At 45.4% G+C, this 20856-nt stretch overlaps 1 protein-coding gene across 7 annotated transcripts in view; it reads left to right on the forward strand.

Moving 5' to 3' along the window:
* Window positions 1-20856, forward strand: part of SEPTIN6 (septin 6) — a 148682-nt gene that overhangs the window by 76155 nt on the left and 51671 nt on the right. For all 7 annotated transcript variants that reach the window (XM_069212277.1, XM_069212263.1, XM_069212288.1 and 4 more), the window contains exons 6-7: window positions 16450-16546; window positions 19334-19502. In XM_069212277.1, the coding sequence (XP_069068378.1) occupies window positions 16450-16546; window positions 19334-19502 (266 nt within the window). The remainder of the gene's footprint in view (window positions 1-16449; window positions 16547-19333; window positions 19503-20856) is intronic.

Below are 20856 nucleotides of genomic sequence, written 5' to 3' on the forward strand. Positions count from 1 at the left end.
CGCCGGAGGACAACTCAGGAGGTCGTGCACTGCAGGTTAGAGTGCCGGGACCTAGGCTTGGCTGTGCACAAAGGAAATCCTGGAAGAGTGCACAGGAGCCGGAGTAGCTACAAAACACGCGGTTCCCAGCAATGCAGTCTAGCGTGAGGAGGCAAGGACTTACCTCCACCAAACTTGGACTGAAGAGTCACTGGACTGTGGGAGTCAGTTGGACAGAGTTGCTGAGTTCAAGGGACCTCGCTCGTCGTGCTGAGAGGAGACCCAGAGGACCGGTGATGCAGTTCTTTGGTGCCTGCGGTTGCAGGGGGAAGATTCCGTCGACCCACGGGAGATTTCTTTGGAGCTTCTAGTGCAGAGAGGAGGCAGACTACCCCCACAGCATGCACCACCAGGAAAACAGTCGAGAAGGCGGCAGGATCAGCGTTACAAGGTTGCAGTAGTCGTCTTTGCTACTTTGTTGCAGTTTTGCAGGCTTCCAGCGCGGTCAGCAGTCGATTCCTCGGCAGAAAGTGAAGAGAGAGATGCAGAGGAACTCTGATGAGCTCTTGCATTAGTTATCTAAAGAATTCCCCAAAGCAGAGACCCTAAATAGCCAGAAAAGGAGGTTTGGCTACCTAGGTGAGAGGATAGGCTAGCAACACAGGTAAGAGCCTATCAGAAGGAGTCTCTGACGTCACCTGCTGGCCCCGGCCACTCAGAGCAGTCCAGTGTGCCAGCAGTACCTCTGTTTCCAAGATGGCAGAGGTCTGGAGCACACTGGAGGAGCTCTGGGCACCTCCCAGGGGAGGTGCAGGTCAGGGGAGTGGTCACTCCCCATCCCTTTGTCCAGTTTCGCGCCAGAGCAGGGCTGGGGGATCCCTGAACCGGTGTGGACTGGCTTATGCAGAAATGGGCACCATCTGTGCCCATGAAAGCATTTCTAGAGGCTGGGGGAGGCTACTCCTCCCCTGCCTTAACACCTTTGTTCGATGGCATCTGTCGCTGTAGATACACATGGTCTGCATAGCTCACCATCTGGTGTTGGGTCGGAGTGTTACAAGTTGTTTTTCTTCGAAGAAGTGTTTTCGAGTCACTGGACCGAGTGACTCCTCCTTCTGTGCTCATTGCGCATGGGCGTCGACTCCATCTTCGATTGTTTTCTTTCCGCCATCGGGTTCGGACGTGTTCCTGTCGCTCCGAGTTTCGGAACGGAAAGATAGCTGAAAACGGAAGATTTTCGACGGTATCGTTGCGATCCGGTTCAAGATAAACACATACGACGACGCATTGAACATCGAAGCGCTTCGGTGCCCTTCGGGGTAGATTTCGGCACACCGTCGGGGCCTAGTCGGCCCGACCGCGTGGAGAACAACGCCGATGGAACGGACCCCGTTTCGATTCTGCCCTGAATGCCACAACAAATATCCCTATACGGACCAACACTCGGTCTGTAACCTGTGCCTGTCACCCGAGCACAGCGAAGAATCCTGTGAGGCCTGTCGGGCGTTCCGGTCCCGAAAAACTCTGCGCGACCGTCGAGCGAGAAGACTGCAGATGGCGTCCACGCCAAAGGAGCATCGACAGTTCGAGACAGAAGAGGAACAGGAGGAATCCTTTTCCATCCAGGATTCAGACTCCGACGAACTCGACAATACAAAAACTGTGAGTAAGACGTCGAGATCAGAAATTAAAAAAGGCAAAAAGGCCCAGGGGACGCCACTGCCAACCGGCCATGGCTCAACCCAAATTCACGGTGACCAACAATCGGCACCGAAAAAGGCCCATTCAGTGTCGAGATCGTCCGACTCCGGTCGAGACACCGGCACGCAGCCTCCTCGGGACCGAGAGAGTGCTAAAGAGAAGCATCGACGCCGAGACAGTGGCGCCGAAGACCATAGAGGCCAAGATTTTTCAGCACAAAAGAAGAGGAAGGTTACCTCGGAGCCGAAAAAACAAACAACAGGGTTTTCGGAGCCGAAAAAAGCACCAACAGACCCAGTTTCAGGCTCCTATACTGAAGAACATTCTATGTCTTCACAAATGAAAAGACACAGATTCGAACAAGAACTGCAATCCACTGAAGTGGATCACACGCAAAAGCGTATCTTTATTCAGCAGGGGACAGGGAAGATCAGTACCCTTCCACCTGTCAAAAGAAAGAGAACACTTCAGTTTGTAGCACGAGAGGCTCCTCAGCAACAAACAGCAAAGACGGTAACACCTCCTCCCTCGCCTCCACCTGTAACTCCGGCTTCGCCAACTTACACCCCGTCACATTCGCCAGCTCACACCGCCATGAGCCACGACGACCAAGATCAAGACGCGTGGGACTTGTACGATGCACCAGTGTCTGATAACAGCCCAGACACATACCCAACTAGGCCATCACCACCTGAGGACAGCACAGCCTATTCACAAGTGGTGGCTAGAGCAGCTCAGTTCCATAATGTGGAACTACACTCTGAACAAGTAGAGGATGACTTTTTATTTAACACCCTCTCCTCCACCCACAGCTCCTACCAAAGCCTGCCTATGCTCCCAGGCATGCTACGCCATGCAAAGGAGATCTTCAAGGAGCCAGTTAAAGGTAGGGCAGTAACGCCTAGAGTGGACAAAAAGTATAAGGCGCCTCCTACGGACCCTGTATTCATCACCTCTCAGCTGCCACCAGATTCTGTGGTGGTAGGGGCTGCCAGAAAACGGGCAAATTCACACACTTCTGGGGATGCACCTCCCCCAGATAAAGAAAGCAGAAAGTTCGATGCAGCCGGGAAGAGGGTCGCTGTCCAGGCAGCAAACCAGTGGCGCATCGCAAACTCACAAGCGCTGCTAGCGCGATACGACAGAGCCCACTGGGATGAGATGCAGCATCTCATTGAACATCTCCCAAAAGATCTACAAAAAAGAGCAAAACAGGTTGTTGAGGAGGGTCAAAACATTTCCAACAATCAAATACGCTCCTCTATGGATGCAGCAGACACAGCCGCAAGGACCATTAATACGTTGGTTACCATCCGTAGGCACGCATGGCTCAGAACGTCTGGATTCAAGCCAGAAATTCAGCAGGCAGTACTTAACATGCCAGTAAACGAAAAACTTCTGTTCGGTCCGGAGGTCGACACAGCCATAGAAAAGCTCAAAAAGGACACTGACACTGCCAAGGCCATGGGCGCACTCTACTCCCCGCAGAGCAGCGGATCTTATACCACCTTCCGCAAAACACCTTTTAGAGGAGGGTTTCGGGGTCAGGCCACACAAGCCAGTACCTCACAGTCCGCACCGTCCACCTACCAGGGACAGTACAGGGGAGGCTTTCGGGGCCAGTATAGAGGAGGGCAATTCCCTAGGAATAGAGGAAGATTTCAAAGCCCCAAAACCACTACCAACAAGCAGTGACTCACACGTCACTCACCCCCCCCCCACACAACACCAGTGGGGGGAAGGATAGGTCAATATTACGAAGCATGGGAGGAAATAACTACGGACACATGGGTCCTAGCAATTATCCAACATGGTTATTGCATAGAATTCCTGCAATTCCCTCCAGACATACCACCAACATCACAAAATTGATCAAAACACCATTCACAGCTTCTAGAGATAGAAGTTCAAGCACTACTGCAAAAAAATGCAATAGAATTAGTACCAAGCACACAAATAAACACAGGAGTTTATTCACTGTACTTCTTGATACCAAAAAAGGACAAAACACTGAGACCAATTCTAGACCTCAGAGTAGTAAACACATTCATCAAATCAGACCACGTTCACATGGTCACACTACAAGAAGTGTTACCATTGCTCAAAAAACACAACTACATGACAACCCTAGACCTCAAAGACGCATATTTCCATATACCAATACATCAATCACACAGAAAATATCTAAGGTTTGTATTCAAAGGAATACATTACCCATTCAAAGTAGTTCGATGGCATCTGTCGCTGTAGATACGCATGTTCTGCAATAGCTCGCCATCTGGTGTTGGGCCGGAGTGTTACAAGTTGTTTTTCTTCGAAGAAGTCTTTCGAGTCACGGGACCGAGTGACTCCTCCTTTTGTCTCCATTGCGCATGGGCGTCGACTCCATCTTCGATTGTTTTTTTTCCGCCATCGGGTTCGGACGTGTTCCTGTCGCTCCGAGTTTCGGAACAGAAAAAATAGTTAATTTCGGAAGATTTTCGTCGGTATTGTTGCGTTCGGGATCGGCGTACTTACATTCAACACCGCATCGAAGATCGAAGAGCTCCGGTGCCCTTCGGGGTAGTTTTTCGATCCTCCGTCGGGGCCTGGTCGGCCCGACCGCGTGCTGAGGAACGCCGATGGAACGGACCCCTTTCCGTTTCTGCCCCAAATGCCACAATAAATACCCCTACACAGACCAACACTTGGTCTGCAACCTGTGCCTGTCACCTGAGCACAGCGAAGACACCTGCGAGGCCTGTCGTGCGTTCCGGTCCCGAAAAACACTCCGAGACCGTCGAGCCAGAAGACTTCAAATGGCGTCCGCACCGACAGCCCGACGGGAGTTCGAGGAACAGGAAGAGGAAGGTACCTTCTCGATCCAAGACTCAGACTCCGAAGGATTCGACGATACACAAACCGTGAGTAAGACGTCGAAAACCACACAAAGAAACATTTACAAGGCCCAGGGGACGCCACTGCCACCAGGCCATGGCTCAACCCATAAAATCGGTGACCGACCGTCGGCACCGAAAAAGGCCCAAACGGTGCCGAGATCGTCCGACTCCGGTCGAGACACCGGCACGCAGCCTTCTCGGGACCGAGAAAGTGCTGGAGACAAGCCTCGACACCGAGATGCCGGTGTGGACACGGCTCGACGCCGAGACAGCGGCACCGAAACAGATCGACGCCGAGAGGTTTCGGCCCCGAAAAGAAAAAAAGTCACCTCGGAGCCGAAAAAACACGCAGACAAAGTTTCCACGCCGAAACAAACTGCAAGCGACCCAGCTTCAGGCTCTTATACAGAAGAGCACTCGCTAACCTCCCAAATGCAGAAGCATAGGTTTGAGGAAGAGCTACAAGCAACTGATGCGGACCATACGCAAAAGCGTATCTTCATTCAGCAGGGGACAGGAAAAATAAGCACCCTTCCCCCCATTAGGAGAAAGAGAAGGTTGGAGTTCCAGACGGAACAAGCACCACAACCAAAAGTGGTGAAAAGAGTTACACCACCACCCTCTCCTCCGCCCGTGATTAACGTTTCACCAGCACAAACGCCATCACACTCCCCAGCTCACACCACCATGAGCCAGGGTGACCAAGACCAGGACGCATGGGACCTATACGACGCCCCAGTGTCAGATAACAGCCCAGAGGCATACCCTACAAAACCATCTCCACCAGAAGACAGCACCGCGTACTCTCAGGTGGTGGCTAGAGCAGCACAATTTCACAACGTAAGCCTCCACTCAGAACAGGTCGAGGATGATTTCTTGTTCAACACACTCTCCTCCACCCACAGCTCCTACCAAAGCCTGCCTATGCTCCCTGGTATGCTCCGGCACGCAAAAGACATATTTAAGGACCCGGTCAAAAGTAGGGCAATCACACCAAGGGTGGAAAAAAAGTATAAGCCGCCTCCTACGGACCCGGCTTTCATCACAACACAGCTGCCACCAGACTCTGTTGTTGTAGGAGCAGCTAGGAAAAGGGCCAACTCTCACACATCTGGAGATGCACCACCCCCAGATAAAGAAAGCCGCAAGTTTGATGCAGCTGGTAAACGAGTCGCAGCACAAGCTGCAAACCAGTGGCGCATCGCGAACTCCCAGGCACTACTTGCGCGCTATGACAGAGCCCACTGGGACGAGATGCAACATCTCATTGAACATCTGCCCAAAGACTTCCAAAATAGGGCAAAACAAGTGGTTGAGGAGGGACAGGCCATCTCCAACAACCAGATCCGCTCCTCCATGGACGCTGCAGATACAGCTGCACGGACAATTAATACATCTGTAACTATCAGAAGGCATGCATGGCTCCGAACGTCTGGATTTAAACCAGAGATTCAACAAGCAGTTCTCAATATGCCTTTTAATGAAAAAGAACTGTTCGGTCCAGAAGTGGACACAGCGATTGAGAAACTCAAAAAAGATACGGACACTGCCAAAGCCATGGGCGCACTCTACTCCCCGCAGAGCAGAGGGAATTACAGCTCATTCCGTAAAACGCCCTTTCGAGGGGGGTTTCGGGGTCAAAGCACACAAGCCAGCACCTCACAAGCCACACCGTCCAGTTACCAAGGACAGTATAGAGGAGGTTTTCGGGGACAATATAGAGGAGGGCAATTCCCTAGAAATAGAGGAAGATTCCAAAGCCCCAAAACCCCTACTACTAAACAGTGACTCACATGTCACTCACCCCCTCCACACAACACCAGTGGGGGGACGAATAGGTCATTATTACACAGCATGGGAAAAAATCACTACAGACACTTGGGTTCTAGCAATTATCCAACATGGTTACTGCATAGAATTTCTACAGTTCCCTCCAAACATACCACCAAAAGCACAAAATTTAACAACACACCATTCCAATCTCCTAGAGATAGAAGTGCAGGCACTATTGCAAAAGAATGCAATCGAATTAGTGCCAAACACACAAATAAACACAGGAGTTTACTCACTGTACTTTCTGATACCAAAGAAGGACAAAACACTGAGACCAATCCTAGACCTCAGAGTAGTCAACACTTTCATCAAATCAGACCACTTCCACATGGTCACACTACAAGAAGTATTGCCATTGCTAAAGCTGCACGACTACATGGCAACTTTAGACCTCAAGGATGCTTATTTCCATATACCAATACACCCATCGCACAGGAAATACCTAAGGTTTGTATTCAAAGGAATACATTACCAATTCAAGGTACTGCCTTTCGGATTAACAACCGCACCAAGAGTCTTTACCAAATGTCTAGCGGTAGTCGCTGCACACATCAGAAGGCAGCAAATACATGTGTTCCCATATCTAGACGACTGGCTAATCAAGGCCCATTCGTTAATAGAGTGCTCAAATCACACAAATCATATCATACAAACCCTCTTCAAACTAGGGTTCACCGTCAATTTCACAAAATCAAAAATTCTGCCACGCAAGGTACAACAATACCTGGGAGCCATAATAGACACATCAAAAGGAGTAGCCACTCCAAGTCCACAAAGAATTCAAAATTTCAACACCATCATACAACGCATGTATCCAACACAAAAAATACAAGCAAAGATGGTATTACAACTCCTAGGCATGATGTCATCATGCATAGCCATTGTCCCAAACGCAAGACTGCACATGAGGCCCTTACAACAATGCCTAGCATCACAGTGGTCTCAAGCACAGGGTCACCTTCTAGATCTGGTGTTAATAGACCGCCAAACTTACCTCTCGCTTCTGTGGTGGAACAACATAAATTTAAACAAGGGGCGGCCTTTCCAAGACCCAGTGCCACAATACGTAATAACAACAGATGCTTCCATGACAGGGTGGGGAGCACACCTCGATCAACACAGCATACAAGGACAATGGAACGTACATCAAACAAAACTGCATATCAATCACCTAGAACTTCTTGCAGTTTTTCAAGCACTAAAAGCTTTCCAACCAATAATAGTTCACAAATACATTCTCGTCAAAACAGACAACATGACAACAATGTATTATCTAAACAAGCAGGGAGGGACGCACTCCACGCAGTTAAGCCTGTTAGCACAAAAAATTTGGCATTGGGCAATTCACAACCAAATTCGCCTAATTGCACAGTTTATACCAGGGATACAAAATCAACTCGCAGACAATCTCTCTCGAGATCACCAACAGGTCCACGAATGGGAAATTCACCCCCAAATACTGAACACTTATTTCAAACTCTGGGGAACACCTCAGATAGACTTGTTTGCGACAAAGGAGAACGCAAAATGCCAAAACTTCGCATCCAGATACCCACACAAACAATCCCAAGGCAATGCCCTATGGATGAACTGGTCAGGGATATTTGCTTACGCTTTTCCTCCTCTCCCTCTCCTTCCTTACCTGGTAAACAAACTCAGTCAAAGCAAACTCAAACTCATATTGATAGCACCAACTTGGGCAAGGCAACCCTGGTACACAACGCTGCTAGACCTATCAGTGGTACCCTGCATCAAATTGCCCAACAGGCCAGATCTGTTGACACAGCACAACCAAAAGATCAGACACCCAGATCCAGCATCGCTGAATCTAGCAATCTGGCTCCTGAAATCCTAGAATTCGGGCACTTACAACTTACCCAAGAATGTATGGAAGTCCTAAAACAAGCAAGAAGGCCATCCACCAGGCACTGCTATGCAAGTAAATGGAAGAGGTTTGTTTGCTACTGCCATATTAATCAAATACAACCATTACACACAACTCCAGAACATGTAGTGGGTTACTTGCTTCACTTACAAAAATCTAACCTAGCTTTCTCTTCCATTAAGATTCACCTTGCAGCAATATCTGCATACCTGCAGACTACCTATTCAACTTCCCTATATAAAATACCAGTCATTAAAGCATTCATGGAGGGCCTTAGGAGAATTATACCACCAAGAACACTACCTGTTCCTTCATGGAACCTAAATGTTGTCCTAACTAGACTTATGGGTCCACCATTTGAACCCATGCACTCCTGCGACATACAGTTCCTAACCTGGAAGGTGGCATTTCTCATCGCCATTACTTCCCTGAGAAGAGTAAGCGAGATTCAGGCGTTTACTATACAGGAACCTTTTATACAACTACACAAAAATAAAGTCGTCCTAAGGACCAATCCTAAATTTTTGCCAAAGGTTATTTCACCGTTCCATCTAAATCAAACAGTGGAACTTCCGGTGTTCTTTCCACAGCCAGATACCGTAGCCGAAAGGGCACTACATACATTAGATGTCAAAAGAGCATTAATGTATTACATTGACAGAACAAAGAACATCAGAAAGACTAAACAACTCTTTATTGCATTTCAAAAACCTCATGCAGGAAACCCAATTTCAAAACAAGGTATAGCCAGATGGATAGTTAAATGCATCCAAATCTGCTACCTTAAAGCTAAACGACAGCTGCCCATTACACCAAAGGCACACTCAACCAGAAAGAAAGGTGCTACCATGGCCTTTCTAGGAAACATCCCAATGCAAGAAATATGTAAGGCAGCCACATGGTCTACGCCTCACACATTCACCAAGCACTACTGTGTAGACGTGTTATCCGCACAACAAGCCACAGTAGGTCAAGCTGTATTAAGGACATTATTTCAGACTACTTCCACTCCTACAGGCTGATCCACCGCTTTTGGGGAAATAACTGCTTACTAGTCTATTGCAGAACATGCGTATCTACAGCGACAGATGCCATCGAACTGAAAATGTCACTTACCCAGTGTACATCTGTTCGTGGCATCAGTCGCAGTAGATTCGCATGTGCCCACCCGCCTCCCCGGGAGCCTGTAGCAGTTTGGAAGTTACCTTCAATTATTTATATATGTATCATCTCAACCTTAAATAAGTGCATACTTAGTCACTCCATTGCATGGGCACTATTACTACAATTCAACTCCTACCTCACCCTCTGCGGGGAAAAACAATCGAAGATGGAGTCGACGCCCATGCGCAATGGAGACAAAAGGAGGAGTCACTCGGTCCCGTGACTCGAAAGACTTCTTCGAAGAAAAACAACTTGTAACACTCCGGCCCAACACCAGATGGCGAGCTATTGCAGAACATGCGAATCTACTGCGACTGATGCCACGAACAGATGTACACTGGGTAAGTGACATTTTCATTGCCTTTCGGTTTAACAACCGCTCCAAGGGTATTCACAAAATGCCTAGCAGTAGTCGCTGCACACATCAGAAGGCAGCAAATACATGTATTCCCGTATCTAGACGACTGGCTAATCAAAACCAGTTCGCTCACACAATGCTCAAACCACACAAATCAAGTCATACAAACCCTCCACAAACTAGGGTTCACCGTCAACTTTGCAAAATCCAACATTCAGCCAAGCAAAGTACAGCAATATCTAGGAGCCATAATAGACACGACAAAAGGAGTAGCAACGCCAACTCCACAAAGAATTCACAATTTCAACAGAGTCATTCAACACATGTCTCCAAATCAAACAATACAAGCAAGAACAATACTACAGCTCCTAGGCATGATGTCCTCATGCATAGCCATTGTCCCAAACGCAAGACTGCACATGAGGCCCTTACAACAGTGCCTAGCCTCACAGTGGTCTCAAGCACAGGGTCACCTTCTAGATCTGGTGTTAATAGACCGCCAAACTTACCTCTCGCTTCTATGGTGGAACAGTATAAATTTAAACAAAGGGCGGCCTTTCCAAGACCCAGTGCCACAGTACGTAATAACAGATGCTTCCATGACAGGGTGGGGAGCACATCTCAATCAACACAACATAAGAGGACAATGGAACATACATCTAACAAAACTGCATATAAATCATCTAGAATTATTAGCAGTTTTTCAAGCACTAAAAGCTTTCCAACCAATCATAACCCACAAATACATCCTTGTCAAAACAGACAACATGACAACGATGTATTATCTAAACAAACAAGGAGGAACACATTCAACGCAGTTAAGCTTATTAGCTCAAAACATATGGAAGTGGGCAATCCACCATCAAATTCGCCTAATAGCACAGTTTATTCCAGGGATCCAGAATCAACTGGCAGACAATCTCTCTCGAGATCACCAGCAAGTCCACGAATGGGAAATCCACCCACAAATTCTGAACACCTACTTCACACTCTGGGGAACACCTCAAATAGACTTATTTGCAACAAAAGAGAACGCAAAATGCCAAAACTTCGCGTCCAGATACCCACACAAGCAATCCCAAGGCAATGCCCTATGGATGAACTGGTCAGGAATATTTGCTTACGCTTTTCCTCCTCTCCCTCTCCTCCCTTATCTAGTAAACAAATAGAGTCAAAACAAACTCAAACTCATTTTAATAGCACCAACGTGGGCAAGACAACCCTGGTACACAACACTGCTAGATCTATCTGTAGTACCCCACATCAAACTGCCCAACAAACCAGATCTGTTAACGCAACACAACCAACAGATCAGACACCTAGATCCAGCATCGCTGAATCTAGCAATCTGGCTCCTGAAATCCTAGAATTCGGACACTTACAACTTAGCCAAGAGTGTATGGAAGTCATAAAGCAGGCCAGAAGGCCATCCACTAGACACTGCTACGCAAGTAAGTGGAAAAGATTTGTTTGTTACTGCCATCATAATCAGATACAACCACTAGACGCAACTCCAAAACATATAGTAAATTACTTGCTCCATTTACAAAAAGCAAAGCTAGCCTTCTCTTCTATTAAAATACACCTTGCAGCAATATCTGCATACCTGCAGACTACCTATTCAACTTCCTTGTATAGGATACCAGTCATCAAAGCATTCATAGAAGGTCTTAAAAGAATTATACCACCAAGAACACCACCTGTTCCTTCATGGAACCTAAACGTGGTCCTAACAAGACTCATGGGCCCACCTTTCGAACCCATGCACTCTTGCGGAATACAATTCCTAACCTGGAAAGTTGCCTTTCTCATCGCCATTACATCTCTGAGAAGAGTAAGTGAAATTCAAGCGTTCACAACACAGGAACCTTTTATACAAATACATAAAAATAAGGTCGTCCTACGACCTAATCCAAAATTTTTACCAAAAGTTTTCACCGTTCCATCTAAATCAAACGGTAGAACTACCAGTTTTTTTCCCACAGCCAGATTCTGTGGCTGAAAGAGCACTACATACATTAGATGTCAAAAGAGCATTAATGTACTACATTGACAGAACAAAGAACATCAGAAAGACTAAACAGCTATTTATTGCATTCCAAAAACCTCATGCAGGTAACCCAATATCAAAACAAGGTATAGCCAGATGGATTGTTAAATGCATCCAAATCTGCTACCTTAAAGCAAAAAGACAACTGCCCATTACTCCCAGGGCACATTCAACAAGGAAAAAAGGTGCTTCAATGGCCTTTTTAGGAAACATCCCAATGCATGAAATATGTAAGGCAGCCACATGGTCTACGCCTCACACATTCACCAAACACTACTGTATAGATGTGCTATCCGCACAACAAGCTGCAGTAGGTCAAGCTGTATTAAGAACTCTATTTCAGACAACTTCTACTCCTACAGGCTAAACCACCGCTTATGGGGAAATAACTGCTTACTAGTCTATGCAGACCATGTGTATCTACAGCGACAGATGCCATCGAACTGAAAATGTCACTTACCCAGTGTACATCTGTTCGTGGCATCAGTCGCTGAGATTCACATGGGCCCACCCACCTCCCCGGAAGCCTGTAGCAGTTCAGAAGTTACCTTCAATTTTGTACATTTGTATATATATTATTTAAACCTTTAATAGGTACATACTTACACATTTCATTGCGCGGGCACTATTACTATAGTACAACTCCTACCTCACCCTCTGCGGGGAAAACAATCGAAGATGGAGTCGACGCCCATGCGCAATGAGCACAGAAGGAGGAGTCACTCGGTCCAGTGACTCGAAAACACTTCTTCGAAGAAAAACAACTTGTAACACTCCGACCCAACACCAGATGGCGAGCTATGCAGACCATGTGAATCTCAGCGACTGATGCCACGAACAGATGTACACTGGGTAAGTGACATTTTCATTCCAAAGGGAGAGGGTGTAACACCCTCTCTCCCAGGAAGTCCTTTGTTCTGCCATCCTGGGCCAAGCCTGGCTGGACCCCAGGAGGGCAGAAACCTGTCTGAGGGGTTGGCAGCAGCAGCTGCAGTGAAACCCCTGAAAAGGCAGTTTGGCAGTACCCGGGTCTGTGCTAGAGACCCGGGGAATCATGGGATTGTCTCCCCAATACCAGGATGGCATTGGGGGGGGCAATTCCATGATCTTAGACATGTTACATGGCCATGTTCGGAGTTACCATTGTGAAGCTACACATAGGTAGTGACCTATGTGTAGTGCACGCGTGTAATGGTGTCCCCGCACTCACAAAGTCCGGGGAATTTGCCCTGAACAATGTGGGGGCACCTTTGCTAGTGCCAGGGTGCCCACACACTAAGTAACTTAGCACCCAACCTTTACCAGGTAAAGGTTAGACATATAGGTGACTTATAAGTTACTTAAGTGCAGTGGTAAATGGCTGTGAAATAACGTGGACGTTATTTCTCTCAGGCTGCAGTGGCAGGCCTGTGTAAGAATTGTCAGAGCTCCCTATGGGTGGAAAAAGAAATGCTGCAGCCCATAGGGATCTCCTGGAACCCCAATACCCTGGGTACCTTAATACCATATACTAGGGAATTATAAGGGTGTTCCAGTATGCCAATGTAAATTGGTGAAATTGGTCACTAGCCTGTTAGTGACAATTTGGAAAGAAACGAGAGAGCATAACCACTGAGGTTCTGATTAGCAGAGCCTCAGTGAGACAGTTAGTCATAACACAGGTAACACATACAGGGCACATTTATGAGCACTGGGGCCTTGGCTGGCAGGGTCCCAGTGACACATACAACTAAAACAACATATATACAGTGAAATATGGGGGTAACATGCCAGGCAAGATGGTACTTTCCTACATCTACTTTTTAGAAATGTACTTTGGTCTCACTTCGCTGATGATTTACTCAGGATTTTAGGCAGTAGGTGCTAGCGGGCAGCAACAGCCAAACCGTGAATATTAACCAAATTAAACAACTGGCAAAGCCAGTAGGCCTTGTCTTTGAGAACTATTCGTTCTGCAAGTGCCTTGTGTTCATGCTGTACAGCATCACCAATAATGCCTGTGCCGTACAGCTTGACTAAAAAGGAAAAAAGACGCAGTGACCTGGACGCTTTTTAATAAAAAAAATAAAAAAAATAAAAAAATGTAAGACTTACACAAGTCATTAAGCGCCCGCTTTTTTTAATTTGCTTTTTTTTTTTTTTTTTTTTTTTTTAACCAAAACCAGATGGATCAGTAAATAAAGAAAATTGAAACTAAGCAGCGTAAAGATGCTTTCATTTATGAAGCAGAAGGTCCGGCACCAATTTTCTGCCTGGACCTCCCAAAAAAGGCCAGTTAAACAAAAAATAATAATAAAAATAAGACTCCAAGGGAGCAACAGAGGAGCAGGTTAGAGGAAGGCAATAGAAGCAAATAAGGGAGCAGTAAGGAGAGAGGGAGACGTGCGCAAGCAAGAGAATATAGAGATGGAGGGTGAATCGCATGGGTGGGACCAACCTGGAGTATGGGGGAGGGAAGTACAAGGATGAGATGCATCAAGAGGGAGCACAGGGGGAAAGAAGCACACTAGGGAGTTGGCTAGAAAACATGCATTCTAAAAGTAGTTGTCTACAAGTGAGTAGTGAAAGGACTTGGAGGCTATGCTCCAGGAAGGGACCTGCACAGATTGACAGGGCATGCCTTCGAGTAAAAAGTAAGCAAACAAAAAACAATAAAACCAACCAATGGTGAGCAATAGGTGGGCTTATTCCCATTGAGCTACAAGCTGGCCTTTTACAGATAGGTAAGTGGTACGGTCTGGTATGCTCAACTAAAAAATATATACATCTGAAGTGTGTGGGTTTTTTTTTTTTTTTTTTTTCAAAGTACCCAATATTTACCACTGCAGACCTATTGTGTGGCCATTTTTGGAAAATAGCAAGACAGAACCAGTTTGGACCCAGACATATGCAAATCAGTTTTGACCCTGCTTCTAATGGGTACAGACCAGCCTGAACTGCCAAGCCAGGTCTTCCCTGGACCGGAAATGAGCATCCTGGGACCGGTTTCGGGGTATCATCCGTCCTCAACCAGGCTAGCTTGTTTCCAGTGACACAGTGAGCAAGGGACCCACGTCTGGGTAGCCTGGCCACTTAGGGCAACTTTAGCAAAGTAAAAAGATGATGGACGGAGTGGTGAAACTTTTCAAACACTCATCCTCAGACAGACCGGTCTGTGTTAAATCCATTGTTCTTTTGCTCGCCATGCCACCCCTGCCAAATGCAAATCAGTCTTGACCTTGCTCCTATTTTTAGAAAATAACACCTTCTAGGGCACTCAGTTGGTAAATGATGATATGAGGGAGAGTGGTTGAATGTGTACACCTGGCAATTGGTGTCTAGTAAACAGTCACTGGGGAGGAAAACGTTGATCCGTTATAGTCTCCCAATTACTTGAAGCATAGTTCCCATAATTAGTGCCTTAGATAGTGGATTATTTTTTAAGAGCGTCCTTTGAATAACGTAAACCCGTTGTGTGCCCGACGCACAGTCTCCGTGCCTGAGAACCGAATGCTTTCACTCCACCCTTCCCAGGAGGCCTGAGGCTGACCGGCAGCGCTGCCTCATCGCCGTCGCTATGGAAACGTTGATGTCCAAGAGGCGAACAGAAGACCCATTGAGGCCTGCACTTGTTTGGTGCTTCTTGGGCTCTTCATGTCAGCTTTAGTTAACATTGCTAATTGTGGGTTTCCTCTCTTCACGCTCCAGCGGAGAGCCAACTAAGCAACAGCGGGCCCAAAACTGCGAAACACTAAGATGGGGGACGAGGGGGTTTAAAACGAATTAGGAAACTGATAATGAGACCCCTTTGATCGCGCTCGTGGTGCATCGTAATGCCTGGTTTTGGTTTAAGATGCATGGCTGTCACACCGAGGGAAGCCAAGGTAATTGATCACTCTGCATAGTTGGCGAGGAAGTTACCTTTAATGACTAGGGCTTTAGTGCAGTTTACAGGCCCTTACAACCAAACTCTGCCCCAGAGCAACGTTTGGGGACACGATAGCAGGTTGGAGCATCGTCATGAAATGTGTGGTACATAAAATCTGTACCCTTATTCTCTACCTTAGACGTTCTGTATTGAAAGACAATGTGTACCTTTATGATTAGGGCATAAAAAGTGTTGTTTCTGGTCATTCACCTTCATAATTTTATGAGTGTAGGTATCGCTGAGGTTACAGATTCCGGTGAGTGATTGAACAATGGCCAGTGGGTATTTTCCAGATTCCACACTTGTGTTTTGCTGACATTGTTACAATTGAATAAGTTTCTATATAAATTATTTTTTTATTTCAAATTCCGAATCCATTCGATATTCTTAAAATATATTCAAAAGATGTTTGTGCATATTCTTTGCAGATTACTAAATAACAGATCTCCAAACAGCCAGTTGAAAGGTTTATTTTTATTGACAGGTGTGCAGATAATTGAAATCACCAGTTTCCATGTTCTTATTCGTCCAAATTATAAGAATTGTGTTTTTGTGAAGGAGACAAATTTGGGAGGGATATATATATTTCTCTGTTTATGTGAATTAAAAAAAAAAAAATCACGCATAACCATACCCTTGATTTTCCATTCCGTGCTTAAATGACTCGACCATGTATTTGTTGGCTCCATTCAGGCGCATTTGCCATTTGCAGTCGTCGGGAGTACAGAAGAATTGAAAATAGGCAATAAAATGATGAAGGCGCGTCAGTATCCCTGGGGAACCGTGCAAGGTAGGCGCACTCTACTACTTTGGGTGGGATCATCAGTGCTATAATTCTACAAGGAGTCCACCTCCTCTCATTACACATGTAACACAAATATATGAACAATGGCTACTTTGTGTCTGTGACTGGTGCAGCTTTTTAATTTAGTTTGTTTTAGATGTTATGATCACTATGCTTCACCGCTGGAGTTGCTAGGCTTTTGTATATATGAATAAAGATTTTGTGTGATATTTACAGTATCGGGGAGCATGTTTTTTCTGTTTTTCTGGCCCTACATCTCCTCTGTGGTTTCCTAAGCAGTAAATAACTGAAACCTCTCTCCTGAGGGTAACTGGCCTACGTAATAATCTTCAATTTGCTCCTTTCACATTCAGCCGATTGTACATCCGACTCAAAATAAAACATACTTTTATCGGCTGTTGATGGTAATAGTTATTGCTCAAGGCTGATGTCCGCGCCAGGAGCATTGGCCCTCAGCCAGTCCCCTGCTCATTCTGCTTACAGAAAGCAGGGTGGTCCTAGATGAAGCATCTTCAGCAAGAGGCTCGCTTTCATTCCAAAGGCTTCTGATGAAACTGTGCCTCATTCTGAAAAAGCCAGAGACAGTTTGGCTAATACAGATACAATGCCAGGCATGGTATCTGAGCTTCCCTAGCAATCTGGTCAGAAAGCCTGCTTTTGGTATAGGATGAATTATACAGACCAGATGTTTTTTAAGGTTGTCCTGTAAGGGAGATGAGGCACATTACCAGAATATGAGACCATGATAGACCAGTTCAAGCTAGGTCCCCCTCCAGAAGGCTCGTTCTGAGCTAGGAGGCCCGCCTCAGTCCGTTCACAACAATGCTAAGATACAGAAAAATTACGACTGTTGAAGCTAAAGTAAAGTAAATGTTCCTCTCTTACCCTTGATAAAATTGTCAACTTTCCTTATCAGCAATGTTCTGTTCTCCCAGAGGCAGCTCACCCCTTCATAAACAATCATCTGGTTGGCATTCTGCTAGCAGAAGAGTACAGATGTTTCTTATTGTAACTGTTACTCAACTTCCCAACCTGTGCACCATGCCAGCCTCCACCTCCTGTTCGTAAATTCATATTCACAGTGATGCTACTGCCCTTTCCACCTACTTACTACACTCCATGGGAGTGCCCTCCTGCTGGGTCTCTTGTCTATACCTCTTTTTTTTCCCCATTTTTAAAATCCCTGTCAAAAGACACCTTTGTGAATCTGGCTTTAAACACCTTAATGTGCTAAAGCCCCTTTCGATCGCCTTCTGTGCCTTCCCCATTGCCAGCCTGGACATCTTAGTTTAATGTATGTTATGTAATGTTACTTTATCCTGTATATGTTCCCTTGGTGTCTTCTCCATCTTCCTTAGTACAGTCAGCCTCTTCACTTTAAATAACCACGTTGCCGATTATGTACTTTTGGTTATTTTGTACAGAATTTCCTATAGAAGTGCCAATTGCCGCTGGACTCCAATAAATATAACCAAAAGTAAATACGTTTTTGTCTTGCACTTGGTGCTTGGTCGCAAAGTTCCAGAGAAGCCAGTGCACTGCAGTGAACATTTTGTCGCATCGCCTATATGTATATGATCTCAGAGATGAAGAACGTTCGGCCAGATGCTCTGCCCCTTTTAGCTACCTGGACCACGAGAGCTCACTTTTTCTCATGATTGCTATGTTCAACTTTGGGAGCCACAGAACCTTTGGCCATCAGAGATTTTCATCTGCCATGACATTTTCTTTTGTAATATCAAAATGTTCTTCTCTGCCATGAATATAATTATATTCGTTGCCAGGAGAAAAGTGGTCTGCTGTTTGTTCTTGAAATTCCAGCTTTATCTATATGGCTAGATCAGATAGCAACTTGTTGAGACTATCTGACGAGCACTCATGTTGCCATCTTGTAAGTTTGTTTTTTGTTGTCATGCTTTGGATGTAGACACCGTCCTTTGTGTTTGGGTCTTGGTTTTGATAGTCGAAGAGGCCTATGGCCAATAATAAACCTAGATTGGGCTGTGGGTCCACCCCCATTGGCTTTCTTTAACCAGCGCCTTACAGTAAAAGGCTGGAGACTTTAAGCATCTGTTGGTACCTCGCCTTTCCCTACACACTCCATAGTTTACAACCACCTGCTGTTGCGTTCTTCTTCCAACCTTGTGATCTGTTACATTTTTTTTTTTTTTTTTTTGTTTTTTTCCTTTTTCTTTTTTTATTATTGATTGAATTGGTGTTGTCATCTTGGAATGGTAACTGTTTAAAAAAAAAAAAAAAAAGCCACCACATGCACCACCATAACTTGCCCACCAGCAGCAGACACACCATAGCACTTTTTTTTCTGATGCTGCACAGGATCAGCAAAAAACATTGAAAAAGTAAACAAGGCGAGATATCTTTGGTTTATTTAATGCCAGTGCAAGGCTTTAATTTATACATTTTACGACAGTGCCGACCAAAAGTGTTCTGAGTGATGTATTTACTTTGAGACAATCACTGCAGGTTTTCTAAGTGCGAGGGCTGCTCGCATAAGCAGGCAGCACGTGTTTAGCACAATTCTTCACTTTGGAGGCAGTTGTGGTCCTTAACCTCCTGGCAGGATGCCTGTGTGCATGTGGATCTTTACCTGCAGCTTTCATTTTCCCATCAGGTCTGTTAGCTGCCTCGTTAGCTAGTCAGAAAGGTCCGAGTGTTTACAAAATAAGAGTTCTTCCTCAAAACTTTGATTGAAATAGCTGTAAATGTCTGTATCCGCCAGTGCCTCAAATTTGTTTTTATACAACTTTTTAGTCGAAAATGAAAATCACTGTGACTTTGTGAAGCTTCGAGAGATGCTAATTCGAGTCAACATGGAGGATCTCCGCGAGCAGACGCACACTCGCCATTATGAACTGTACAGACGGTGCAAACTTGAAGAAATGGGCTTCAAAGACACAGATCCCGATAGCAAACCATTCAGGTATTGTTGCATACTCTGTACATTTCTGAGGACCTGCATTAGGATAAGAGTTCCCTTAAGATAATGGACTTGTGAATCATTGGAGCTGCATAATTGTCTTGGGTAATAGGAATTGTGCACATATGACCCGAGGAGCACCCCGTTACAGTCAGCATTTGCGTTGTGATGGGCCTCAAACGCACTGGCTTGGGTTCCGATGTGTATCTGTTTGCAATTATGCATGTAGAAAGGTACAGTGTTCTTCCCTATTAGGTGTAAAGATTCAAATAATCTTTTCATCTTTACCCATTTGGACATTTGGGAAACGGTTGAATGCAGAGAGATGTGTTAACATGTATTACGTTTAAAACACTGATCATTTACTTAGGTGCTCAGTTAATAGTTTGTTATTCAGGAATGCACCTTTAAAATGGTAACAGCAGAAAGGTTTTCGCATGAAGCCTTTGGAGGAAACAAGTGTATCGACTTCCATCCAGTTGCATAATGTCTTTCTGTCTAAACTGAAAACCTGTCCCCTTAAGACGCTGGAACAGAAAGTGCTTCTGTCCCAGACCTTATTCATGACGCACCATTCCTCTTTCTCACGTGTTTTCAAAGTCATGGACACCTTGACACCCTCACTTAGTTTTGAATCAGAATTTTCATGTACTCAGTTGGAAGATACTGGTTAATACAACTTTTCAGATGTCATTCATCCTCTACACCTTGCTGATTTGGCATGTCAAATACTAGCCTCCCTGTGTGGCAGTAACCTTACCATCACCAGGGGTGTGGAATGTTTAAAATAATCTACTTGGCCAAGGGACAAAATGCTAATGAGATCTACGTGTCCTGAAAAATCCACTTGTCCCACCTACTTCCTACATCAATTATAAGGGCTGACGCAGAAACATGTAATGTGTTTTTATTTTGTTTTATTAAACCAGTAATTATTCAGTGCTTCGTAATCATGCTAAAGAATAACTTGAAAAGCAGCTACATTATCCCTATTATCCAAAAGTATAGAAATTGTATAGGAATACAGCAGTAAATGATCTTGCATGGCAAGCTGCTCTAAGACTCATCATTGACAATACTTCAGTAGTTATGATATATGTGGCCTCTTATGTCCGCACACATGCTTTGTGCCTCCTGTTGTAAGCCAGAGATCAATAGCTCTGCTGGGGTCATATTCTTCAAAGTTTGGCCCTTCTATTTTAAGAAGCATTAGATCTTGGAGAACATCTTGATTTAACTGTGTTCTTAGTGGGTTCTTAATGACATTCATTGCAGAAAACACACGTTCAGCTTCTGCTGTAGACACACTAAATGTGAACATCTCCACGAGCTTTAATGTATTAGTTAATGTAGAAGG

This window comes from Pleurodeles waltl, chromosome 2_1 (genome assembly GCF_031143425.1).
Source record: "Pleurodeles waltl isolate 20211129_DDA chromosome 2_1, aPleWal1.hap1.20221129, whole genome shotgun sequence".
Classification (NCBI taxonomy): domain Eukaryota; kingdom Metazoa; phylum Chordata; class Amphibia; order Caudata; family Salamandridae; genus Pleurodeles; species Pleurodeles waltl.